Source organism: Arvicola amphibius, chromosome 3, assembly GCF_903992535.2.
Source record: "Arvicola amphibius chromosome 3, mArvAmp1.2, whole genome shotgun sequence".
Classification (NCBI taxonomy): Eukaryota; Metazoa; Chordata; class Mammalia; order Rodentia; family Cricetidae; genus Arvicola; species Arvicola amphibius.
The window spans coordinates 187,221,610-187,247,080 of NC_052049.1; the positions used below are offsets into that span (position 1 = coordinate 187,221,610).

The following is a 25,471-nucleotide window of genomic DNA, read 5'->3' on the forward strand; positions in this document are numbered from 1 at the left end:
ACTCCCTGTAGCTGCCCACCCTGCAGACTCCTGTGGTGCTGAGGACAAAAAGAAACTCAGGGAACTGGAGCCACTGGCATGAGCAGATGCCAATCAACAAAGGATTTAGATCCTGGGTCTGTCTGAGTCCAGGCCACTTACTCTGTAAATAACTGTGCCATGCCTCCTCTGCCATCATGCAGCAGGACCAGGGTGATCAGCGGCAAATTAGTGTGGGAATAATGCTCCTGTACACCGTAAAGATTCATCACTCGTATTGGTTTAATAAAATGCTGATTGTACGGTAGCCAGGTAGGGTTGGGCAGCCAGACTAGGAGAATTCTGGGAAGAGGAAAGGCAGAGAGTCAGTCACCGGTCAAACGCAGAGGATGCCTTACTGAGAAAAGGTACCAAGCCACATGGCTAAACAGACAAGGATTATGGGTTAATTTAAGTTGTAAGAGCTAGTTAATAATAAGCCTGAGCTAATAGGCTAAACAGTTTATAATTAATATAAGACTCTCTTTGTTTCTCTGGGACTGAACAGCGGCATGATAGGCAGAACCCATCTAGCTAAAACAGACAGCAATTGAACACAAGAACACTAGCTAAATCTTCAGAAAAACCAGAGATTCCACCAGAAGCAAACCCAACCTTGTCCAAGGGAGGGGCGATGGCTGCTCAATCTTCTGTGGAGCGTGAAGGGTGCTTACAAATGTTTCCTCCAGCTCTGGAGAGTGCCACATTTTCACACAGGCTTTCGTAGAATAAAAGTTTGCTTTTGAGATTTAGTTGTTCACACTTCCCTTTTATGTGTTTTGTTCTTGGAGCTGAGGGCTCATTCCCCTATTTAAAACACCTAAGCCGTTCTCCTGCCTCCCCCCAATGCTTACAACCCCAGGTTTACATTATTGACCCCCACTCATTTGTTTTATCCAAGAGTCAAATCTAGTCTCAGGATTGCCAGGGCACTCTCTCTGCTCCACCTCCCTCCCTGTGTATACATAAGTATGTTTAGATGATAAAACACGTAGGAGAGTTGTAATTGTGTGCATGCGTGTATGTTTATGTGCATGTGTGAATGCTGGTGCGAGCATGTCACAATATACCTGAGAAGGTCAGAGGACAGTCTCGGGTGTCAGTCATTACCTCCTACCTTGTTTGGGACAATCTTAATTTTCTGATGCAGATGCCAGGCCAGCTGTCCCTCTGGAGATCCCCCTCCCATTTCCTGGTAAGCATGTGGATTACAGATACTTACACTGCTGCATCTGGCTTTGACATGGATCTGAACACAGTTCCATCAGTCTTTTGTGGCGGGTGATTTACCTGCTGAGCTGCCTCCCCAAGTGTTGTATGGTAGCCACTGTCAAGGATTTACAGATGGGTGTCATCAAACGCACACCATCTGCAGCCCCACCAAAGGATTTACAGATGGGCCTCACCACTACCACCTCCAGAACTTTTTAACTTCCCAAACTGAAAAACACAAATTTCACATCCTTTCAATCCATCTCCAGAGCCCTGGCAACCACCTTTCCATGTGCTGCCTCTGAGAACTAATTCATACAGAGCAACCTCATACAAACGGGGTCATGCAACATGCACTACGGCTGTTCTGCTGTCGACACGCAGCGGTACTGTTCACAAGCCGGGAACTAGGCTGGAGATTTAAACACACAAAGACACACAGAGACTCGGGTCATCCTTGAAACAAGAATGCCAACTTTATTGTTGTTTCTTTAATCCGGGGAAGCTTATCTAGGGATCCTTAACTGATGGCCACGCCCCAGCCCTCGGGAACTTTCAGCTGCAAAACGCACCAGAATGCACTCCCCTGCCATCAGGAACTCTTGAGGGTCTCGTGCTCAGAGCAGCTACAGGCACAGGAAAACAAGTTGTTTCTCTCAGCTCACTCCAGCAGGCAAAGGGTCTGAGGCAGGCAAAGAAAGTCAAGGGGCCAGGGGTCTGCAGCCCCCAACAGGGTCACACAGTATTTATGTCAAGGTTGGCGTATTTCATTTATCATAGTATCTTCAAGGTTCATCCATGTTATAACAGATGTCTGTCGGGATTCCTTTTAAACAGTAAACAAAATTACACTGTATATTTTGGGATTACTTTTTACATTTTATTTATTTGATGTGTGTGTGTGTGTGTGTGTGTGTGTGTGTGTGTGTGCGTGTGACTGAATATACATGCTACAGGGCACAGATGGCATCAGAGAACGGTTTGCAGGAGCCAGTTCTCGCCCTCTTCCCTGTCAGCTCTCGGGATGAAGCTCATGTCATCCAGACCTGGCAGGAAGCCCCTTTACATGTTAATCCATCTCACCATCCCAGGTTTGGGGTGGGATCATGCCATGACACATGTGAACGTCAGAGGACAACTTAAGAAAGCCAGTCCTCTCCTTCGCCATGTGGGGCCCACGGATCACACTTGGGTCACCAGGCTTCATGGCTAGCACCTCTATCTTCTGGGCGTATTGCTGACCTCTATTTCTGGGCTTTTAAAAAATTGATCCTGGGTTGGAGAGGTGACTCAGCAGTTAAGAGCACTCGCTGCTGTTTCCGAAGTCCTGAGTTCAAGTTCCACCAACCACATGGTGCTCACAACCATCTCTAGTGGGATCCACTGCCCTCTGCTGACGAGCAGAGGGACATGCAGACAGCACATTAAACAAGCAAAAAAAGTTGACTCCCTGGGATCGTTTTCCAGACAGATAACCTCACTGGTATAGAATCCATGATTGACAGGTTTTTGAGCCTTAAGAAAAAAAGATGTGTCACTTCCTGTGGTTTCCATAACTTCAGATGAGAATAGACTGTCATGTAGAAGGAAGCGGTGGGGCTGTATCCCGCCACCCGGCTAGCTTTGCCCAAAATAATTACACGGAAACTGTATTCTTTTAAACACTGCCTGGCCCATAGTTTCAGCCTCTTATTGGCTAATTCTCACATCTTCCTTTAACCCGTATTTAGTAATCTGTGTAGCACCACGAGGTGTGGCTTACCAGGAGAGATCTTAACCTGCGTCCATCTCGGAGAGGAGAAGCATGGAGACTCACTATGGCGAGTGTCTGAAGCATCTCCCCAACTCTACTTCCTTGTTCCCACAATTCTGTTCTGTCTACTCCACCTACCTAATTTTCTATCCTATTAAAGGGCCAAGGCAGTTTTCTTTATTAATTAACCAATGAAAGAAACATAGACAGATAACTCTCCTCCATCACTGTCATTCAAATGGCTGCCCTTCACCCTTCATAGATCATAAATACATAGCTTCATATATATTTGTCTTTATCTTTTTGGTTTTAAAATTTTTCACTATAATGCATTTAAGCACAAATTTTTTGTATATATCCTGTTTGCAGTTGCTTAACTTCTTCAGTCTTTCGGTTTGGGTCTTTTTTTTTTTTTTACATTTTAATTTACTAATGTGTGTATGTATGGGGGAATATGGTATGTGTGTGTGTGGTAGGGGTGTGTATCTGGAATAGTGTGAGTATGTGTGATGTGGTTGTGTGTGTGTGGGAGGGGGTGTGGTGTGATGTGGTATGTGTGGTATGGTGTGGGATGTGTGTCTGGTATGGTGTGCTATGGTGTGGGGTGGGGTGTCCACTGTGTGTATGTGGGACCCAGTTGTCTTTCCACCATGTTGGTTCCAGGGATCAAACTCTGGTCCTAAGACACTTGTGCCCTTGAGCCATCTTGAGTTTCCTGGTTTATCTTAGCTAAATTTGGGGATTTTCAGCCATTGTTACTGAATTTACTTTTTGACACACCCCCCCTCGACCTTCTTTGTAACTTTACATACTTACCATAATGCATAATGTCTCACTGTTGCCAGGTAGGGGACAGTTTAGGCCTCTTCCCTGTGGTGACTTATTCTCTTACCTTTTGTTTGTTTGTGTGTGTGTGTGTATTTTTTAGTCAAGAAAGGGTTTCTCTGTGTAGCCCTGTCTGTCCTGGAACCCGCTCTGCAGACCAGGCTGACCTTGAACTCAGAGACCCACCTGCCTCTGCCTCCCAAGTGCTGGGGTTAAAGGCTGCGCCTCCACCGCCCGGCTCTTCTTTCACTTTTACACTTTTATCAAGGCCGCTCGGGAAGATTTTTCTTTGTTGTATTTTTTTTTTCAGGTCTGCAATTCCCACTTGGTTTTTCCATATCGCTTCTATTTCTTTGCTGAGATTTTTCTGCTATGAGAAATTTAAGAGAATTTTTAATTGATTGAAATGTTTTGTGACTGTTGCTTTCAAATCCTCTCCAGATAATTCTAGCATTTTATATTCCCCTGGGTGCTGGCACCAGATGATTCTCTAAGCATTCAAGTTGTGATATTCTTAATTCTTGGCCTGATGCTCTCTTTCTCTCCCTTCCCCCTCCACTCTCTCCTCCTTTATTGCCATAAGCAGTCAGATTGTTTAAGTTTAGTGTTCCTTGTCTTTCTTGAATTATTTTTTCCCAGTTCCAAACCAAGTACTCCACTTGAACTCCTCCCCCATCCTGGCCCCTCCCCCAGCCTGACCCTGGTCTGCTTTTGTGAACTCAGGTTCAAGGCACAGTGTAATCCTCAGAGGCCCTGGGGGGGGGGGTGTCTTTAAATCTTACTCCTGCCAGCACTGCCTGAACACAGAGGGGATTCCCTCGGCCAATTTTGTGTCTCTGAGCGGGAAAATGAGTCTCAGGCCCAGGACACCGCCCTTGGTGCGGCTCCTGCTTCATCAGCCGGTGGCAGCCTCTGTGTGGACTTGCGGAGGCACATGGGTTCAGTTTGTGTCAGGAATGGGCCTCCTGCCCGGCCTTGTTGCTAGGTCGGGTCAGGAACCAGCAGGCTTGGGTTGTCATCTCCGGCTAGAGGCAGGGGAACAGCTCCACCTAGTTCTGCTCTGCCCAGCACCTGCCACGCTTCACCTGTCTCTAGCACATGGGATGAGGCACTGATTTGTGGCTCTCTGTTCATGATGCTCACCCCAGCAGATGTAGGCTCCAGAGGGGTGGTGTTCAGAACACACTCAACCACCGCTAACCCATGTTAGTACACAGTAGGCTTTAGATGGATGAATGAGCCACGTTAAATGTTCTCCCGGGAAGCCTGGTAGCGAGTGAGCACCGTGGAATCTGTCATAAACCTAAAATATGACATTAAGTCATCTGGTGGCTATAAATTCATTTGCAGTCAGTGTCTTCTATTCAGGTCTTTGGAAAGTGAGGCTGTGATCACAGACATTTTTATTCACTAGGGGAGCGGTCTCCAAGTTGTCAGAGATGGGCGTGTCTGCTCTGGCTCAGCTGTGAGACCCAGCAAATTATGGGCGATGTTGTCTAGAAATGCCCCACTGTCCAGAGTTGGGATGGAAGCCCTCCTAGCCTGCCCTAAGGTAGCCCTATAAGCAGCAGGAAGGTGGGCAGCCCACCTCTGGACCCTGTCCTGGGATGTGCCACTGTAGAACTGGGTGACTCTTAGCACACTACTCCTGAGGGATAGGCAGGGGTGTTTCTGGAATCACAAAGGGGAGGTGACTCAGTCCTCCCCCCACCCAGGTTTTTCTCCTATCTCCCCCCACAAGCTCAAGGTTAAAAACAAGTGACTCAGAGGCATGGTGGGGGGAGTGCTCTGTTTCACCTCCTACCACTGTCCCAGGGCTAAATTTAACCCACAGCTGCAGCCTCGGGAGCTTGGGGAATGCGTTAATCTTGGAGGCTGAAGCCCACGTGTGGGTTAGGGGGTGGACAGGAGTCCAGAGCAAGGTGGGCTTCTAGATGTCCTATGCTCAGTCTCAGCCCGACTCCTCAAATCACAGAGAGGCTGCAGGGGCCCAAGGTCAGGCAGTGAACCAAGGACAATGGGTACACACAGGCCCAGTCTCTGAGCACTAAACAGTTTCTGGGGAATGCCACTATTCGGACTCCATGATTTCAAATGGCATTCCCTGGAATATTAAGAATTTGAAGGTCTAAACACCCAGATTTGGAGAATCTTAGGAAACTAATTTTCTAGCAGACCTGACACCTCCGAGTCCTCCCTGGAGCATGCTGCCCCAAGGTCTCTTGCGCTCAACAAAGCTGAGCGGAGGCCCTTGGATTCTAGCTCCTTTTCATCATTGAACGGGAGGGGAAACTGAGGCTTCACAGAGAAAGAGCTACTCCTGCTGACTTAAGGGGTTTCCTTATGGAAAACAATGGTCTCTGTGCTGGGAGCAGACAGGAAACCCCTTCCCATTTTGAAAGCGGGCACCAAGGTCTATAAGCAGTAATTGCCAGGAACATGTTCACCAAGCAGGAAACACAAACGATCATAACTAGGAGTGGTCATGCGAGATACGCTCTGAGGAAGGTTGTGCGCACCTAAGCCTGGAAGGCAGGGAGGAAGGAAGAGTCCTGAAGAGGGACCAGTTCCCTCTATGGGCAGCCGTCTATCTATAGGGTCGAGAGACCTTCCAATTCTGAAAAGGCCCAGATGTACCCCACCCTTGCCCCATGAGCCCCAGTGCTGAGTCAAGGGTGCTCAGGGAGAGGGCCTCTGACCAGCTGTCCCCTGTACGTCATGTGCAGGAGGCCAAGCGGCTCCTCTTACAGGGTCCAGACATCCTCTATATATAGCCCAGCGCAGACAGCTGCGCAGTCAGAGCGCGACCCCACAGGACAGCAGAAGTGTGCCGAGCAGCCCTTGACCACACAGTCTCGTTGCGTTCCAGGGAGCCGAGCACCATGACGCTAGGCTTGGAGCAGGCGGAGGAGCAGCGGCTGTACCAGCAGACGCTCCTTCAGGACGGCCTCAAGGACATGCTGGACCATGGCAAGTTCCTGGACTGCGTGGTGCGCGTGGGCGAGCGCGAGTTCCCGTGCCACCGCCTGGTACTGGCGGCCTGCAGCCCCTACTTCCGTGCGCGCTTCCTGGCCGAGCCCGACGGCGCGGGAGAGCTGCGCCTGGAGGAGGTGTCGCCCGACGTGGTGTCCCAGGTGCTGCACTACCTCTACACGTCGGAGATCGCGCTGGACGAGGCAAACGTGCAGGACCTGTTCGCGGCGGCACACCGATTCCAGATCCCATCCATCTTCACCATCTGCGTGTCGTTCCTGCAGAAGCGCCTGTGCTTGGCCAATTGCCTGGCTGTCTTCCGCCTCGGCCTCCTACTGGACTGCGCGCGCCTGGCGGTGTCGGCGCGGGACTTCATCTGCTCGCGCTTCCCGCTGGTGGCGCGCGACAACGACTTCCTGGGGCTCTCAGCAGACGAGCTGATCGCCATCATCTCCAGCGACGGCCTCAACGTGGAGAAAGAGGAAGCGGTGTTCGAGGCGGTGATGCGCTGGGCCGGCAGCGGCGATGCCGAGGCACAGGCGGAGCGCCAGCGCGCGCTGCCTACGGTCTTCGAGAGCATTCGCTGCCGCCTGCTGCCTCGCGCCTTCCTGGAGAGCCGCGTGGAGCGCCACCCACTCGTGCGCGCCCAGCCTGAGCTGTTGCGCAAGGTTCAGATGGTGAAGGACGCGCATGAGGGCCGCCTCACTACACTGCGCAAGAAGAAGAAAGAGAAGGGCCAGGAAACAGCCCAGACCAAGGAGGCCAACCAGGGCGCAGCAGACGCCAAAGCTGGGGACGATGAGGAGCGAGTGCTGCCTGGGATCCTCAATGATACCCTGCGCTTCGGAATGTTCCTGCAAGACCTTATCTTCATGATCAGCGAGGAGGGTGCGGTGGCCTATGACCCAGCCGCCAACGAGTGCTACTGTGCCTCCCTGTCCACCCAGATCCCCAAGAACCACGTCAGCCTGGTGACCAAGGAGAACCAGATCTTTGTGGCCGGCGGCCTCTTCTACAATGAGGACAACAAGGAGGACCCTATGAGCGCTTATTTTCTGCAGGTAATTGGCCGGCCTTGGGAACTAGGGACTAGCGCTGGGTTCTGGGTACTAGGAGGCAGCCTTGGGGCGTGGGAGGGGCCTGTGTCTACTTGAGTGCTGTCATTGGGTCTAGGACCTTTGACTAGCAGCCACTTGCTTTAAGGGGGAAGAGTTAAAAGCAGTTTCCATAGAGCTCTATGTAAATCTGGTGGCTGTGTTTGGGGGTCGTTAGGCCCAGTGTCTAGCAATCTGGGGAGCTGGAGGCCCTGACCCCGAGTTGGGGGCTTGGGGGTCAGGGACAGAGAAGAATAGTGAGCTGAGCCTTGGCAGAAGTGCCAGGACAGGTGGGAAACACAGATTATCACACCGAGAGCACCTTGCCTTCTCCTTTGGGGGGGGAGGGGGGACTGAGGCTCAGGAGGATCTCGTCCAGGTTGGCCTTATGACTGTGGGACCTTGGAGAATTTACAGCCTGACCCTGTGGTTTTGAGCCTTGTCAATTAGGTGAAATCTGGAGATAGGAAGGAGGAGGGGGTTAACACCGATGGCGACCTGGACTGGTTGGTGAGCGTGTGACAGCAGAACCAGACAAGCTGGTACAGGAAGTGAGGAGCCGCCGGGCAGCTGGGTGCCAAGGTTAAGTCCACAGGCCTCACAGATGGCGTAGGTGAGGGGCAGCTCCCCCAGGCTGACTGTGGTGTGAAGTTTCTTCTCTCTGGGCCTCTGTGTGTGGGACACTCTTCCATGCTTGAAAAGGCTGAACAGAGGTTAAATAATATCAAGTGTCCATCCATATAATCCGGGGCCCTTGTGCCTGTAACCGTGGGTTAGGCAGGTGCAGAAGGTGGGATGGAAGGCTTGCATAGAGGGTCACCCAAGAGTCAAGACCACAGGAGGGAAGAAGTCCTCTCTGTGGGATTTGGCTGGGCCAGGCCAGGAGGTTAGTATAGGAGGTGGTTGACCCAAGGACACTGCCTGCCCACAGTTTGACCACTTGGACTCTGAGTGGCTGGGGATGCCACCACTCCCCTCACCACGCTGCCTCTTCGGCCTGGGGGAGGCTCTCAACGCCATCTACGTGGTTGGCGGCCGGGAGCTCAAGGACAGCGAGGACAGCCTGGACTCAGTCCTGTGCTACGACAGGCTGTAAGTGGGCAGGGCGAGGCTGCCTTGGGGACAGGGTGGCCTGGGACAGGGCCCTGGGGAGGGAGGGGCTGGGATCACTTGGGACAGCCGGGAGGCCTGCACAGATGTGCAAGCATTGGGCGGAGACCTGAAGTGTAAACCCTTGAGCAGAGGGACGGGTAGGCAGGTACAAAGGCCCAAGACATCAGGGGAGGGGGCCCGGGAAGGATCTGAATGCACTTTGTTGTGTGTTGTGTTGTGGGTGTGGATGCTGAGAACCAGACTTGATGTCCGTTGGGGCCATGCTCCTGTCCCTCCCGTCCCCTCCAGGTCATTCAAATGGGGTGAATCAGACCCGCTGCCCTATGCAGTGTATGGCCACACAGTGCTTTCTCACATGGACCTCGTCTACGTCATTGGTGGCAAGGGCAAGGACAGGTGAGGTTCAGGCTGGTGGGAGGAGCCTCTGTGTGGCTGAGGGGACGGGCAGTTGTCCCAGCCTCTCTCTCCCCACTCACTCTGTCCACCCACAGGAAATGTCTAAACACGATGTGTGTCTACGACCCCAAGAAGTTTGAGTGGAAGGAGCTGGCACCCATGCAGACAGCCCGCTCGCTCTTCGGGGCCACTGTTCACGATGGCCGCATCTTTGTGGCTGCAGGGGTGACAGACACAGGGCTTACCAGCTCCGCGGAGGTGTACAGCATTGCAGACAACAAGTAGGTCCCTCTCCTCTGAGGTTTTGCTGCAGGAGAGTCTGCAGAAGGGCTCCCAGGGTGGGGGCTGGGGGTGACAGGTTCCTCGTTTGGGAACTGCTACCAGAAAATGGTCAGGATCTGAGATTGCAGCATTGAGTTAGGAGATCAGGAAAGAGAAGCCATCTGGCCCCATCTAGCAAAGATGGTGGTTCATGGGTACCTAACACCAAAGAGGGGGCCCCTGGAAGAAAGGCCATGCTCAGGAGAATGGAGGTTGGTAGCGAAGGGATGTGGGAAGGTTCTGGAGTGGGAGAGGTGAAGCGTTAAGGCCAGTGGAATGTCTCCTGTGAGTTTAAGCTCCATGTCTCACTGGCTCCCACAGGACAGAAGATTAGGGAATTTCTCGGAGACAGAGGGGTCTGGTTGCGGCTGAGACAAGGGGTAACAGATTCTTAGACATATTAGGAAAGGGCCAAGGGGAGAAAGTGGACCATGATTTCTAAGGAACGGGACGGGGCAGAGGAGCTGCATTTCCAACCAGCATTCTTTGAGGTTAGTGGTGGGTAGGGTGTTGGAAGGGAAAGAGGGTGAAATTGATGCTTTTGAGGAAGTCTAAAGAACCAGTTGTTGGGGAAACCCTGGGAGTTGGGCAGCAAATAGGAGGTCTATTCAGGAAATGTGGAATCAGGGTATCTGGGGGTGTGCAGAAGGAGCCCCCCATAGCAGAAAGGCAGGGAGCAGACACCAGGATGGAGGGCATTCAAAGGAACAGGGCCATCAGTGGCAGCCACAGCCTGAGTCCAGCAACACTGGGGACTGAGTTACCAGGTAAAGGGATATACAGAGCGGGGCTATCCATTCACTATGCAGGTTGGATTGCTGGCAGAGTGGTGGGGAAGGGAGGAGGAGGGACGCAGGGGTCAGAGTGAATGGGAGCACGGCTGAGGCGACTGAGCCTTGGGGGCGCTTGAACCTCATTGAACAGGACATCGCCCAGGGAGGGCTGCAACCTGGAATCCGGATTCCCAGGGGCAATGGGCGCTATGATGGTGGGAACGGTGGCTGGGCTCACGGAGTCTCCCCTGTCCCTAGGTGGTCCTCCTTCGAGGCCTTCCCACAGGAGCGCAGCTCACTCAGCCTAGTCAGCTTAGCTGGCACTCTCTATGCCCTGGGTGGCTTTGCCACTCTGGAGACCGAGTCTGGAGAGCTGGTCCCCACGGAGCTCAATGACATATGGAGGTGAGTCTGACCTTGAGGTGCTGCACAAGGGCGGGGGGGGGGACAGCAAACATAGCTGCTCCGCCCCGAAGCCCGTGGCCGGCCCTCCTGGGGAGCCCCAGTGGGTTACAGACAGGAGTCACGCCCAAGCGGCAGGCACAGCCCTGAGTCTGCTCTCCCCAGTTCCGGGGTGCTCTGTCTAGAGGAGCAGTGAGGCTAGGAGTGGGGGGTGTCTAGACCCAGGTTCTGAGAGCTGTTTTTCCCCCCACACCCTCTCCTGGTGGGGGAAGAAGGGCAGTCATCTCAGGAACTTCTTCAATGTACAGACGTTGGGGATTGAAAGTCTTCCCCAAGGGCAGTGAACTTGGAGGAGTGTGGGGGGCCCGGAGGTGGCTTTTCCCGGGAGGGGGCTGCTCTACACTGCAGGGTGTCTTCTTACAGTGCCTGTTGTGGGGTCCCACTTTAGCACAGGACAATCGTTTAGAAGCAGACATCCTTGGGGGTGGGCCTGGGGCACCAGCCACCCTGTCTGGCAGGGTCCCTGCCCATCCTCCGTTCGATAAAACTCCCATCCTGGTACCTGCTTTCCCTTCCCCTCAGGTTCAACGAGGATGAGAGGAAGTGGGAAGGGGTCCTGCGGGAGATCGCCTACGCGGCCGGTGCCACCTTCCTCCCCGTGCGCCTCAACGTGCTTCGCCTGACCAAGATGTGACCAGCGCAGGGCCCTAACTGAGCCTCCTTCCTGTCCCTTGGCCTCACAACAAACACCTTGCGGGATCCAGAAAGGACCTGGGAGAGGGCGGTATGAGCCAGGCAGGCATCCCAGGCTGTGTTCTGGCTCTGTCCGGGTTGGCTGTGTGTGCCCCTTTCGTCTCCTAAGGGACTCTCTCCGTGCCCGTCAGGTGGGAGCATCTCGGTCAATGGCATCTCCTGGTGCTAACACAGACCTCCATCAGGAAGCTCAGGGACAATCAATGAACTGTCTACTGAGCATGTAAGCTAGCGGGTGCACTCAGCTACCATAGAATCAGTGTCCACAGGGCTGGACTATACCAATGCTGGGCTGTTGATGTGGGTGGTCCTGCCTTCACAGGACACCCCATCATTCCCCCAAAGCCTGGAACCATCAGCTCCCTGCCCAGAGTGGACAAGAAGCCAGTAGAACACTATGGTAGAAAAGTCTTTTATTCTATCGGTCAGGCCTCATGGCCTGGTCCTGGGGCCCAGAAGCAGCTTAGCAGAACCCAGGCCTCTGTCCCCAGCGTCTACTCCAGCTTCTCTTTGTCCTTCCCCTGCTCCTCTTCCTCCAACGCCAAGGTCCGCTCACGCTCCTTCACCAGCTGGACACCACAGTAGGTGACAAACAAGGTGGCCAGCGTGGTCTGTGGGAAGCCTGTTGGGGGAGGAGCCATGCTAGGGTGCTGCGTGTGCGCTGGGCGTGGTCTGGGGGGGGAAGCCTGTGAGGGGAGGAGCCATGCTAGGGTGCTGCGTGTGAGCTGGGCGTGTTCTGGGGGGGGAAGCCTGTGAGGGGAGGAGCCATGCCAGGGTGCTGTGTGTGCGCTGGGTAGATCGGAGGTCCCTGTCCTCGTGTGAGGTTGGCACATCCTGTATCCTCCCCCGCCCCCGTCCCTTACCTGTGAGTAGCAGGCGTCGGGCGACCAGCTCTGTGAACTCAAGGCTGTTGAGACTCACAAGGTTGTACATGATGATAGCCCAGAAGTTTACAGCCCCGCAGAGGGCCCGGACCCTCCGAGACATCTGCTCGGATAGCCGGGCCTGCCGTCCAAGAATGTGTCGACAAGAGGGCCAGGGGAGAGGGACACGGTCAGTCAGCGTCACCCCAGCCCAGAGGAACAAGAGCAGCTGAATAATGCAGCCAGACCTTGCCACTCAGAAGCTAGTGAGACCCAGGTTGGCACCGGGTGAAGCTCTACCCTGGCAGACGGGAGAGGTTTAGGGAGAACTTTCTGGACCAGGGACCAAGTGTGCCTGGTGACCCCAGAAAGCAGCAGTGCCACCGCCTCCTGTGACCTAACTGATCCCAGCCAATCCCAGCCCTGGATCTTCCCGCCTACCTCGATTTGTGCCAGTGGCCCACACTCTGCCAGCTTCTGCACCCAGAGCTCAAAATTGAGGCCGAAGCAGTTAAGGACAGACCACAGGTAGACAATGTCACAAGGCCCAAGCCACAGAGTGGTCACAACGAACGTGGCCACGGAGGCAGCCAGCTCCGGGATCACGGCCGAATGATCCCCACCGATGTGGTCATACACGTATCTGCAGAAAAGATGGGAGGAGGGGACCGCAGGAATGTGGGGACAGCAGGGTGGCACGTGGGACGCCAAGCTCTGGGAGTCACGTGCCTGCACTTCGTCTGCCCAGCTCCAAACTGTGGAAGGGCGGACTCGGACTTTCATATCTGCAGCTTGAATTGTCTAGTCCCTAGTTCTGTCTTCTTCAGACCCCAGCTTTTCTAAACAGTCTGTGGATGACCCAAGCCGGTGTCTTTGCCTCTGTCTCCTTACCCAGACGTTCGTCTGTCCCTAGGTGTGTCCCTCCAGAGGCTGCTTCCAGCCCATCTTGGTGGAAGGCCCCTCACCTGACCATTGCTCAAGGCTAGGTTGTAGTCAAGATTCTGGATTCCCCCATCCCCAACATCCAAGCTGCAGACTCTATCAGCTCTGTGGGTCTTGACCTGTGCGCACCCCTGCACCATCTCTGCCATAGTTCAGGGTTCCCTCTACTGCTCAGGAGCCCCATAGCCCTGGTTTTGCTTCCACCAGTGCTCAGGGGGCAGGAGGGATGTCTCAGCAGATAAGAGTGTGAACTGTTCTCACAGAGGACCTGGGCTCATTTCCCAGAACCCACATCACATGGCTCACAACTGCCGTAACTTCAGTTCTGGGCTACCCAATGCTCCCTTCTGGCCCCTGTAGGCACCTGCAAGTATGCAGTGCACATACACATGTTCAGGCCCACCCCACACACATGCACATAAAATATTACAACAAATCTTATTTTAAACTGTGGCTCGGATCACATCAGTTCACAATTCACCCTCCTAGTAATAAGGTAAGCTCTTTATGCCATGAAGACACTGCAGCCACGTGTCTGCCTCCTGTGTGACCTCATACCCTACAGTCCTCTGCCGGGTGCTGTGCCTGCCACACATAGCGCCTGCCACACAGCGCCTGCCACACCTGTCACACAGCGTCTGCCACATACAGTGCCTGTCACACACAGTGCCTGTCACACATACAGTGCCTGTCACACAGCGCCTGTCACACACACAGAGCCTGACACACACAGCGCCCGACATACACAGTGCCTGTCACACACACAGTGCCTGCCATACACAGCACCTGTCACACACAGTGCCTGCCACACACAGTGCCTGTCACACACAGTGCCTGTCACACACAGTGCCTGTCACACACACAGCGCCTGTCACACACACAGTGCCTGACACACACAGCGCCCGACATACACAGTGCCTGTCACACACACAGCGCCTGTCACACACAGTGCCTGACACACACAGTGCCTGACACACACAGCGCCTGTCACACACACAGTGCCTGTCACACACAGTGCCTGACACTCACAGTGCCTGACACACACAGTGGGAACTCAATAAATACCAGCCTTTCACTACTTGACCTCATTTCCAAGGCTTCTCCACCTTGTCTTACCCACATATTCCCAGGACCACACCCCAGCTTGAAACCTCACCCCCTCTGAATTCCTACTGACCAGGGACTCTTTCTCTGATCATGCCCATTAGCCTTATAACCCTTGAATCTCTACCACCCTCCCTAATAGGCTCATAGACAACACCATCATTACAATCTCTTGCTTCTTCCTGCTCACCCACCTGGGAGACTCCAGTCACACACACACGCTCACACACACACACGTCCTTGCACACCCCGCATCATGAGGTTTCCCACCTCACGGATCCTAAATGCTCTCCCTCCAATCCCTCCTGGGCTCTCTCCAGTCAGCTTTATCTTCCTGCTTGGAAACGGATACTGCACCCTGGCCTCCTGCAAGGGGGCCCAGAAGGGTGATGTATGCCCTTACCCCGTGTCTCTCACCCTTGCCTACTTCTCCCTCCTGTCTATCCCACGCTTCCTCCTGTGCCCTCGGGGACCTAGTTCTGTCAGTCACCCCTCTATGCTGCATCAGGCTCAATGCCCCGTCACACCCACCCCTCCCCGAAGCTGCTATTTTGGTTTCCCATGCACACCCAGGCCGCCGCAGGACCTCTTGCACACACTCCCCGCAGCTTCTCCACCTGCCCGCCTTTCCTGGGAAAGTGGACTTCATGCTGCCAGCTCTAGCCCTCCTTGGCTGTGGCAGCACCCGCTTGGGAACCTTCATGCCTGCACACTCTCCTCTGGTTTCCAGGGACTCACATGGCCATGTGTCCTCTTCTGCTGACACCTTTTCATGTCGTTCTGCTGCCTCTTCTTCGGTCCCTGCCAGAGTCCCTATGGGCCCAGTTTTGTTACCTCTCTCCTTAGGAATCAGGCTTTCTAAGGCCTGGTGCAGGAGACCCCTTTGCCCATCTCATAATGCTCACCGGATGGAAGACACCAGTCTTCTCTTGACTCCAAATTCTCAGGTCTAGACATCTCCCCAAGTTTCCACAAAGATGTCAAGTAGACATCTCTGTGTGAAAATGTCCTGTCAATCTTCCCAGGTGGCAGGCAGGAATTTGGGTACCATCACACTCCCTGGATACCTGTGCTAAACATGACCTCCGACCAAGCTGCCAGCTATGTCTCTGCTCACAGCACTTCTGGGGCTCCCACAAAGTCCCAAGCTCTATGTCTGTCTCCCAGGCAGACACTAAAGCTTCCTGCTTCCTCTGGCCCAATCTCTAAAACAATCCATGGCCCCAGTGCGTTTGGCCACCTCGCAGGAAGGCTGGTACCATTCTCCAACTCACTTGCAAAGCCAGTCATTGATGCCACGGTCAAAGTGCCTGTGGGGAGAAGATACGGGCATGAATCTGCCAGAGGCAGAGCCTTTGGGCATGGGGCATGAAGCTAAGGACAGCCGGGAGCCAGTGGCGACCCGCCCTCCTCACTCACGTTTCTCCGAAGACATAGAGCGCAGTAATACACTTAGGCGGCTGTGGAGGGTCCAGGTGGTCCAGGCGAGCCACCGTGTTGACAACACCAAAGAGGACGGCTGCCTTCACCCAGTCGTATACCAGGTTGGAGTAGGCCAGGCCAGCTGGGGACAGGTGACATCACTCTCTGGAGGTTAGTGCACTGATTGCCCCACATCCGGCATCTCACCTCTCCACCCCGTGGACAAAGAGTCTTGCTTCTGTTCCGCCCCTATTCCCATGGAGACCCTGCAACTCTCTAGAGGTGTGTGCCAGGCCCCGCTGACCCGTGATAATCAGCCGCACCCCGCAGGTGGCATCTGCAGTTTGGGAGATGAAGGGCTTTACGTGATGAGACTAATGGACCATGCCCGTCTCAAAGCCGTGGGTGCCACACAGATGGGGGCTTTCCTGGTGGTGGCCCTGCCTCCGTCCCGTTGTGGATACCCACCGAGAGCACTGTCTGGGAGGCGGCTGGCAAACTTGAGGTCGCTGGGGATGGTGAGGATGTAGAAGAAGTGGAAGAAAATGTCCACAGCCAGGATGGCCGCCGTGCTGAGTCCTGCCTGGGCCTGGATGCGCCACAGCTCCCCTTCCGGCCTCACTGGCTCCTGGCTCACCTGGAGGGGTAGAGCCCTGTTTGGGAGGGGTGCTCATGCTTGGGGAGTTACGTCTGAGATAGGAGCTCTTGTCAGGAGAAGGAGACCCAGCCGTGGGTGCTCTGTGATCCCACGGGGTTCCCCTCACCTGAGCATGGAAACGGTCGAAGGTCATGACAGGCCCGAAGAAGAAGAAGGGCAGGTAGAAATTGTACTTCAGCAGGTCAGCCAGGGAGTAGCGGCGGTCAGGGTGGGCGCAGCTCTCCAGGGCGAAGCTGGTGCACCGGAGCACTGTGAAGCCACTGCCCCCGTGGAAGAGCACGTCTTGAAGATCAAAGGCGCCTGTTACAAACCCACTCTGGAAGGAGACAGCAAGCCTCTGGCTCACTAATGGGCCCATGATTCTGGGGAGAGCCCCTTTCCGGCTTCCCGGCTTCCCATGGGAGCTTGGCCCGATCCTGCTAGGCAACACTGATTTTAGCTCGGTAACACAACAGAGCAAGGGACAAAGTACAAGTGGCCACCTCACTCAAAGACTTGAGAGAATAGGTGGAAAAATCGAGGAAATGCTCCAGACAAGGTCCCCGAGTCCTCGTCCCTATCCCCTCTATCCTATGTACCTGCCAAGAGATCAGGGGGTCCATCTTGAAGGAGGCCAGGCTGGCCAGACCAAGGGCAAGACACAACCAGGGCTGGCCCGAGAGTGAGGCCACATAGAGGCCTACACAGTGGCCAAGCAGCAGCAGCAGGTACCATGGGCCCATTGTGCCCAGCACAGCCAGGACTCCATATACAGCATACATCCAGGAGCGGTGCTGTGGGCACAAGGGGGCCTCGGTTAACCTCCCACAGCCTTTAGGGGGCTGAGAAGGGCAGGCAGGAGGAGGTCAAGTGCCCTAGGCTCGGCTCACCTGGGGGGCCACCATTGTGCAGAGTTTGGCAAACAGCACGTGTCCTGAGAGCGCAAAGACAATGATGTTTCGGAAGTTGGTAAACCACATCACCCACTCGAAGTCAGCCACGTCCTGGACAACCAGAGTAGGGGAAGTGAGGCGCGCTGAGGGCAGTGGAGAGGGTGGGACAGACAGCAGAGGTCACAGGTGTCTGTGCTCACCCTGAGGGAGGAACCCGGGAACGCAGGAGAAAGGAATGGATGAGGGGCCCTAAGGAGGGGATTGCCTCTCAAACCTTTGCCCTGCCTCATGCAGCAGATCGCTGATACGCTGCCCCTGTTGCCTAGTTCTGGAAGGCAGTGCCAGCGGGCCAGCTTGAGCATGTTATGTCATAGGGGACCCATTTCCTAAAGGAGCCCGAAGGCCCTGAAGTTAAGGCAGAGCCCTCCTTGCCCTAAGGCAAGAAAACAGCTGCAAGAATAGAGCGTGGGGAAGGACGTGGGGTGAGATGGGTCAGGGACCCGAGAGGTACAAGAGACCTACCATCTTCCGGCCCAGGTACTCCCAGCCAGGTCGCACAGACTCCCGGAAGGCCTTCCTGTGGGCCCCATCTGAGAACAGAGCGTGGCCTCTGAGCAGTGGCCTCTCATAGGCCCTGCCCTGGGCCATCCCACTCAGAGGAGAGGGGACAGAGCCTCAGAGCTGCAGCCAGAGGAGAGGGGACAGAGCCTCAGAGCTGCAGCAGAGAGGGATGGGAGGTTTCTTTGGCATCTACTTTCTGGATCCAGGACTTGGTGTTTAGCATGTCTGGTTCTAGGTCAGGCAACCTCTCTATCCTCTTTTCTCCCCTGGCCTCTGAGTGTGCGTGCATGTGTGCATGTGTCTGTGTGTGCACGCGCGTGTGTGCAAGCATGTGTACTTGTGCATGCATGTTCATGCATGTGTGTGTCTAAAATGGTTTTTAAGGACTATGCCTACCCCATGGCCTAGAGAATACTTGGGGTCTGCAGCCTCCAAGTTTCTGGCCCTGTTGATCAGAACTCTGAGGCCTTCTAGGCTCCTGTCCCAGGACCCAAATATTACCTTGTGATGCCTCCAGGAGACCTCGGCCAGAGTAAGCCAGGGACCCGCTCAGCACCAGGGAGTAGAGACCGAGCTCAGCTGCGGGCAGTGCTGTCTTGATGCCCATGGCCTGGACAGGGCTGTAGGAGAAGCATGGGTGAGGGCCCCCCAGTTCCCAGCCTTCCCTACCCCCACCTCATGAGCTCTCCCTGGGGTGGAGTCCTGTGGAGACTCTGCTCCGCTCCTACCTTGGGGGCACTTTCTATCAGTCTCTCCTCCCACCCAGGTACCTCCTTCCTTCCTCTGCAGATGCCGATTCTGCTTCCTTAAGAAATTCTCCAAAGTCCAGACTCACACAGTCACCTTCCTCTCCTTCACATCTCTCTGACGGACTTTGCCGAAAACTGCCACTCCTCGACCTTGGGGGGTCTTTCCCATGGGGGAGACCCTGCCTCTAGCCCATCAGTCACTTTTCCCATCTCTCAGTGAGGCTGCCTTCACCCCAGCAAAGCCATGCTCACAAAGCCCCTTCTTTCCAGATCCTGCGGCTCTGCCTGACTGTGTTCCTCCACCAAGTAAGTCCCTGGCCAGTATTTTATCTTATCCCGGATCCCTGTCTGTGTTCACCCACTGTCCCCCCTGGGAGTGCTGTGTAGCCTTGCAGGCTGCTGGCTGGAGGCTCTGCTATCCTGCTGGCCAGAGCTGGGCCAAGTAGAGCCAGGCAGGAACTGGGAGTGGGCTGGCTGCTGTCCAAGGTACTGACCGGTATCAAGCCCAGGATGAGTCTAGTCACTCCTGCTACCCTGCTGGCCATCTCTGGGACCCAGGCCACTACCAAAGCCCCTCCCACCCCCTTCAGCCTGCAGTCTTCCCAAGGACTGCACAGGTTCAGACTTGGAACTGTGTGAAAGAGGAACACGGTGTTGGTGACCTTTCGGAGACGGCTAGGGTCACTCTGTCTCCCCTCCTCCCGCCCATGGTCTTCCTCAGCCCTGCAGCCAGGGCTCCGAGAGTTCACAACTTCTTATACAGCAGAGGGTGTGGGCCAGAAAGGGGCAGGGACACAGTGAAGCCACCCAGTGAGCTTCTCTAAAGGGCAGGTGCTCTTGGCGAACCCCTCCAGAGTCCCAGCTCAGACCAGACCACAGCTGGCCCCGCTGGCCTGCCTCGGGCCCTGACCCTCCTGGCCAGCCTCTGCAGGTTGGGGGAGGGAAGCATGGGATCAGGTTAGTGGAGCAGGAGAGTGAAACCAGAGAGGATGAAGAGAGCACAAAATAGCTGTGTCAGCTGCCTCCCACTCTCCGCTTTCCAATTTTAGCTCCCCATGGCCGGTGGGGAGTGTCCCCAGTGAGGCCTCAGCAGGCGGCTGGCCCCCAGCCTGGGGCCCCTCCTGGGACCCCTGGACGTGTGCTGACTGTGGACCCAGGGTGTCCTTTGCCCAGCACTGCTTGGCTCAGGTGCACCTGAAGTGAAGCCCACCTTGGGGCTCTCGGTCTAGGAGAAGAGCTCTGGGGTAGGACCCACAGGCCTCAAGGGCCCTGGAAGAGCTGCACACCCAGCTTGCACTGACCTTGAAGAAGCTGCGAGGGACCCTGGCACACTGCCCACCTCGGGGCTCCGGGGTCCTGCGTCCGACCGTGAGTCTGTCCGGCTGGCTAAGCTGTGGGGCCACGGTGGGGTGTGTCCAGCTCTGGGGTCCCCACCCCCTGGAGGCTAGAGCGGTGAGTGGTGACAGCAAGGGGAGGGGGGAGGAGGAGGAGGTGGCCTTCCTGGAGTGGAGCAGAGCCGAGTGCTGCAGTACTGTTGGCCACGGGGAGCCGCAGGGAGTGGCAGGGAGGATGGAGGTGTGACGGGAGAGGGAAGGGATTTCTGGAGATGCAGGTTCATATGGGGGCCCCTGGGTCTCACCTGACCCCCCCCCTCAGACCAGGAAAGCCTGTGCACTTCTTTGTGGTCAGTGCCAGGACCTCTTCTTCCAGGAAGCTCTCCAGGCAGCCCTGCCCCCCACTGCAGTCCCCGGAATCTGCACACTGTGAACTCCAGATGCCACCTTTACCTGTGACCTCTCAAGGGTGTTCAGGGCAGTCCCCACCTTGAGTCTTCATCCTGGCAAGAGCCTGGGCTAGATAGGTGTAGGTGCTTAGGGGAGGGCTGGCGTTTCCAGTGGAATTGGGACTGGCAAGAACCATGGCTCTGTGTAGTGATTTCATTTGTGTTTTAATAATAAAGCTTGTCTGAATATCAGAGAGTAAAACAGCCCCACTGGTCAGCCTTACAGACCAGGCTGTGGTGACACACACCTTTAATCCCAGTAGCCACACTAGTTGCCATAGAAACCGGGCAGTAATGGTGCATGCCTTTAAATCCCAGCCCTAGAGAGGAATATAAGATGGGAGGAGACAGGTCTCAGCTCAGTCTCATTCTGAGGATTAATGGAGGCAGGATTGCCTTTTTGGACTGAGGTAGAGGTAAGAGTCAGTGGCTGACTTTTCTTTCAGTTGAACCCCAATATCTGTCTCTGGGTTTTTATTAATCATGTTGCAGTGCTGAGGGGCTCCAGTATCCCAGCCTTGCGCTCACATGGAGTTGTCTGGGTGGATGGGTGCCATTAGGGTTATCTGGAACAGATAGTGTCCTCTCAGTGGCAGAAATGGTCCTCTTAATGGTAGTAAGAAATCCTAATGTAACATCCCCAAGCAGCTGAAGCGCCTGCTGGGCAAGGACCCCTGGAGAAGTCCAAACTTGAGTCTTGGAGAAGGTGGGTGTGTGGGTTCTGTCTACACAGGTCAGCTCTTAGGCACCAGGGCTTGAGAAAAGGTCCTGGGAGTTCTGTAACTATTGTTACAGGAGGATGGACAGGGAGGGAGATGTGCCTCCACCCAGCAGGGTCCTGGACAAACCCTGGGAAGTTAGGTCACGAGCTTCCTCCCAGGAATCCAGATACATGGGCACGGAGAACGCGGCTGGGAAGGTTCCAGCCCACCTCAGAAGCCAAGACGCTGGTCTTTGACCCTGAACAGTGTGCTGGGCAAGGGGTTGCAGAGGAGGGGCTGCCTGGGGCTGTGGTTCAATCCTGATACTTGGGATGAGAGAGTCACAGCTCTGACTTCTGGGCAGGCATGGTTGACATTAGGGCACTGTGTTGAGGCACAATTGGTGGTTATCAGGGACAGAAATAATAACAGCCAGGACGAACTCAGAGAAATTCTTTTTAATGTCCCCACAATCCACAAAGGCCATCTCCAGCAGGTAGAAGAGAAAACTGAGGAATACGGTGGACAGTGGATAGGATCTGCCCAGAAACTTCTGGAAGAGACTGCATCATGGTGAGAACTCAGGCCATCCACACCAGACAGATGAGACCACCCTGGGCGGGCCATGTCCACACCAGACAGATGAGACCACCCTGGGAGGGTCATGTCCACACCAGACAAGGTGAAACCACCATACACAGACCATGTGTTTGGTGTGTTGTATGGCAGTCTCCTCTGAGATGAAACAGTCCATCCTTCATGGAAGCTCCTTACCACTGAGGAAGTAAACAACTCAGAAGCTAAGCAAGCCCTTGAAACTGACCGAATCACACTACGCCCCTTCCTCCCCTACTTAAGGCAATACTAAGAAAGTGCCAAGACACTCAGAACCACCATGATGGGCCCCTCCAGCCTGCTGAGCGACCTGCAGTGTGCCCTGGGCTCCCAGCTTTTGGGAGCTGTCGCCCGTGCTGGGAGAAGGTGGTGCAGCTGCCATCGAGTCGTTTCTGGTCCTGGTCCTGTAAGTGACCTCTCACCCATGTAAATAACCCCAATAAAATTTACTGGTTCACCAAGGTGGACTTTGGTCTGTTGTCAGTTCCCTACCTGGAATAAGCAGAAACATGTTTGTTTCTCCCCAGGAATAATGTCCGCACGAAATGGTGCCCTCAGGAGATGCCAAGAGGGCTGAAGAATTGAAGACATTGTTTTGGGGCTCCAATTTTTTATTTTTAAGTGGGTACACTATGCATGGACACTCAGCGCTTTTAGGGGGTTCAGTGACTCACCCCATGTGCATGACGCATTGCCCTGTGGGTGCTGGGAAGCCAGACACTGCGGCAGTGCCCACTGAGCGGTGGCGCACTCCCTAGTGATCCCGACACTACAGCATGTGGGGATGTGGCTTTGGGAAGGCAGAGGAGTGGAGACTAGGTCAGTCCCTCCACCTGTGCCAGGGACTGTCAGGTGGGACACTGCTCCACAAACAAACGACAGGAAGTTGACTGGGCTGACATCCACGGACTGCAAGCTACTTCCTGGTGCCTCCAGGGTGCCTGGGAAAGTTATGACCAAACCTCAGAGGCTCTTCGACTCAGCCTCATGTGTGGGTCACGTGTGCTGGATGTGTATGAGCGTGTGTGCTGTGTAGCATCTGGGTGTGAGAGTTTCATTCTTGCTGTGTGGCATGTGAGTGTGATGTGAGCTGTGTATGTATGGAGGCTCAGGGATGGCAGGAGAGACTGCGTGTGACAAGGCTCACTGGCATGTGTGAGGGAACAGGAAACTGCCCTATGTTGAAGGCCAGCTGTTGGCTCCCTGGAACCCGGGGATGCGAGACAGGCTGGTTTGGGGCACTCTGCTGGAGACCACCCTGTCCTGGACTCCCTGAGGATAGGGATAGGGCCTGGTGACAGTAAGTTTGTTTGGGTCAGCCAGACCAAGCCTGCAACCTTGCCCGACTGCTCTGTCCCAGAGGCCCCCATGCGGACAGTGGCCTGACCACTTCCATGACAAACTGTGTGCCTCCATCATTGTAGGAACGTGAGCTTCAGACCCATGGCACCTTCCTGGGGGTAGCCAGGGACCCTCCCCTAAGGTCACCAGCTTCTTTGCCTGAACCCCTCCCTTCTTACCTGGCTCACCTCGTGAGGGATAGAGCACTCACTCATCTTCAGGGACCACGGGGTCAGGTTGTACCCAGGGAGACACTCCAAGACAGACCAAGCTGCTCTCCTCCCCATATGACCTATCTGAATGAGCCCTCAAGACCCAAGTCCTTCATCCCTTGATAACCCCACCTCCCCTTAAGAGTGCTCCCATCTGCTCATCCCAGCCCCTTCCCCTAAGAACCTAGCAGATCTGGGACGATGCTCAGTGCCCATCTACATCCCAGCCCCTTCCCCTAAGAGCTCTGCGAAGCTGGGGAGGATGCTCTGTGCCCGTCTACATTCCAGCCCCTTCCCCTAAGAGCTCTGTGGAGCTGGGGAGGATGCTCTGTGCCCATTTACATCCTTCTCTCCACCTACGCCATCACAACCTCTTCCCCATTTCCCTCTGACTGGGTCAGTTCCACCTCAGTCCCTTCCCAGGCCTAGCAAGGTGATGACTACTTGATGTTTAAATATATGGCAACCCGTTGGGAGCCTGTCTCCCCATCTGTCCTGGGAATTCTTGGTACCCAGAGTGCTCACCTGCCTCACCTCAGCACCTGGGAATGCTTCTCAGCAAGTGTGCATTGACTGCACGGGGAGGGGGGGGAGAGGAGGACTCTGCGAAGAGCCAGCATTTGCTGGGCGCTTGCTGTGAGCTAGCCGCTGCTCTGCACACTGTGTGTTCTAGCTCACTAAGTGCTGGAGCAGCCACAGTGAGGGACACTGGGAATCTGGTCTACTTCAGCCAGCAGAAGTGGGGGGATGGGCCCTGGCACGAAGCCCCAAGCAAACTGTTTGAGGTTGCCTGGAGGTTTTATAAACTCTGCCTGCTGGCCTTTAGCTCCAGCGCCTGCAGGAGCTGGCATGTGTCAGGACTGCCCATGCAGGACCACTTCTGTAAGATGCCAGCTCACCCCATAGGGTCCCAATGAGACTCAGTGGAGCACCTGGCAGTAGGACTTGTCCCCCCTCTTTCATAGGCTTGGGGGAAGCCAGTCTGTGGACACTTGTCCTTGCACGGAAGTGGGATGCAAACCTGCCTGGCTCCCAGCTAAGGTTCGGGCTGCACAAAGCCAAGGCTCCTTCCTTCCTTCAGCTCAGACCGGGCTAGGAACCACAACAGACTGCTGCAGTAGCCAGGACGTGGTCCAGTCCTACCTACTCTTCCCTGCCTGCCTCTGAGAGAGGCTGGCTGGTTCTTGTCCACGCTTCTCACTCCCAGAGGCTCTGCTGAGGCCCGGTGCCCGCAACCCCGGCCCAGATTTCTCTCAGGGTTCCCCAGTGTCTGAAGAAGGTGCCCGTGACTCTCCCTCTTCTTACTGTCAAACGCTGTCTCCTCCCAGCTCAAGTCTTCCTGTGCTCTCTCTTCTCTGCCCACTGCTCGTCACAAGGAGCCAGGGGAACACTCTCCCTCCCTAGGAGTCCCGGGACAGTTATCCAAACTGCTGCTTCATCCCAATGGCCTTAGCCACCTCTTGCTGTGATGTCTCGGACTTCTGTTATCCAGGAGGTCATGGGCAGAGTGGATTTCTCCACAGACCCCTGAGAATGAGCAGAGCACACAGTGTCTCAGAAAATCCCGGCTTTCCAGGGAGGGTACTGCCACAGTGTGTCTTGTACGAGCTATACACGTGGTTGTGTTTCATGGGAGGGAGTCTGTCTGCTCCTTTCTCAGGGCCTCTGTGCAGAACTGCCTGTATGGTGTGTGTGAACATGTGTGGCTGTGGATGTGATATAACTGTGGGTGGCATGACACTGTTACAGTCACTGAGATGAGGGTGTCCTGGGCCCCTCCTGTAGCATCCCCTAGCTCACCATAGCAACGAACACACACTACTCATGTACCAAGGCCCATGGCCTCACCTGTCCACGCTACGCCTAGGCCTGCCTGGGTTGCCTTCTGACTCCAGCACCTGTGCCCCTGGGAGCAGCTAGGGTGGGGCTGTGCAGTCTTGGGGCACTCACTCAGCTGGGGACCTCAGCTTCAGAATCAGAACCACCAGAGCGACCGATTGGCTCAGCTTCTATTT

The 25,471-nt window shown here is 55.0% G+C and overlaps 2 protein-coding genes across 2 annotated transcripts; one reads left to right on the plus strand and one right to left on the minus strand.

Annotated features, from left to right (window-relative positions):
• Window positions 1-6,690: 6,690 nt before the first annotated feature.
• On the plus strand, window positions 6,691-11,574 carry Klhl40 (kelch like family member 40). Its single transcript, XM_038324454.1, has 6 exons — window positions 6,691-7,842; window positions 8,807-8,967; window positions 9,277-9,384; window positions 9,480-9,665; window positions 10,737-10,883; window positions 11,463-11,574. Exons 1-6 carry the CDS (start codon window positions 6,691-6,693, stop codon window positions 11,572-11,574), a joined length of 1,866 nt encoding a protein of 621 aa, XP_038180382.1.
• A 457-nt stretch (window positions 11,575-12,031) lies between these two features.
• Hhatl (hedgehog acyltransferase like) lies at window positions 12,032-20,228 on the minus strand. Its single transcript, XM_038323819.1, has 12 exons — window positions 20,106-20,228; window positions 18,557-18,675; window positions 18,017-18,084; window positions 17,492-17,605; window positions 17,201-17,395; window positions 16,729-16,938; window positions 16,433-16,601; window positions 15,962-16,106; window positions 15,817-15,852; window positions 12,938-13,139; window positions 12,497-12,638; window positions 12,032-12,255 (listed from the first exon to the last, which is right to left on the minus strand). The coding sequence occupies exons 2-12, from the start codon at window positions 18,660-18,662 to the stop codon at window positions 12,128-12,130; spliced, it is 1,515 nt and encodes a 504-aa protein (XP_038179747.1). The 5' UTR covers window positions 18,663-18,675; window positions 20,106-20,228; the 3' UTR covers window positions 12,032-12,127.
• Between the last annotated feature and the right edge of the window lie 5,243 nt (window positions 20,229-25,471).

Excerpts from the sequence above, each read along its gene's own strand:
- Klhl40 (XM_038324454.1), top strand. The coding sequence starts at position 6,691 with ATGACGCTAGGCTTGGAGCAGGCGGAGGAGCAGCGGCTGTACCAGCAG. Across the intron at positions 9,385-9,479 it reads GGTGGCAAGGGCAAGGACAG|GAAATGTCTAAACACGATGT; the intron begins GTGAGGTTCAGG and ends GTCCACCCACAG. Across the intron at positions 10,884-11,462 it reads GAGCTCAATGACATATGGAG|GTTCAACGAGGATGAGAGGA; the intron begins GTGAGTCTGACC and ends CCTTCCCCTCAG.
- Hhatl (XM_038323819.1), bottom strand. The coding sequence starts at position 18,662 with ATGGGCATCAAGACAGCACTGCCCGCAGCTGAGCTCGGTCTCTACTCC. Across the intron at positions 17,606-18,016 it reads AGTACCTGGGCCGGAAGATG|GACGTGGCTGACTTCGAGTG; the intron begins GTAGGTCTCTTG and ends CTGGTTGTCCAG. Across the intron at positions 12,256-12,496 it reads CCGACGCCTGCTACTCACAG|GCTTCCCACAGACCACGCTG; the intron begins GTAAGGGACGGG and ends CTCCCCCAACAG.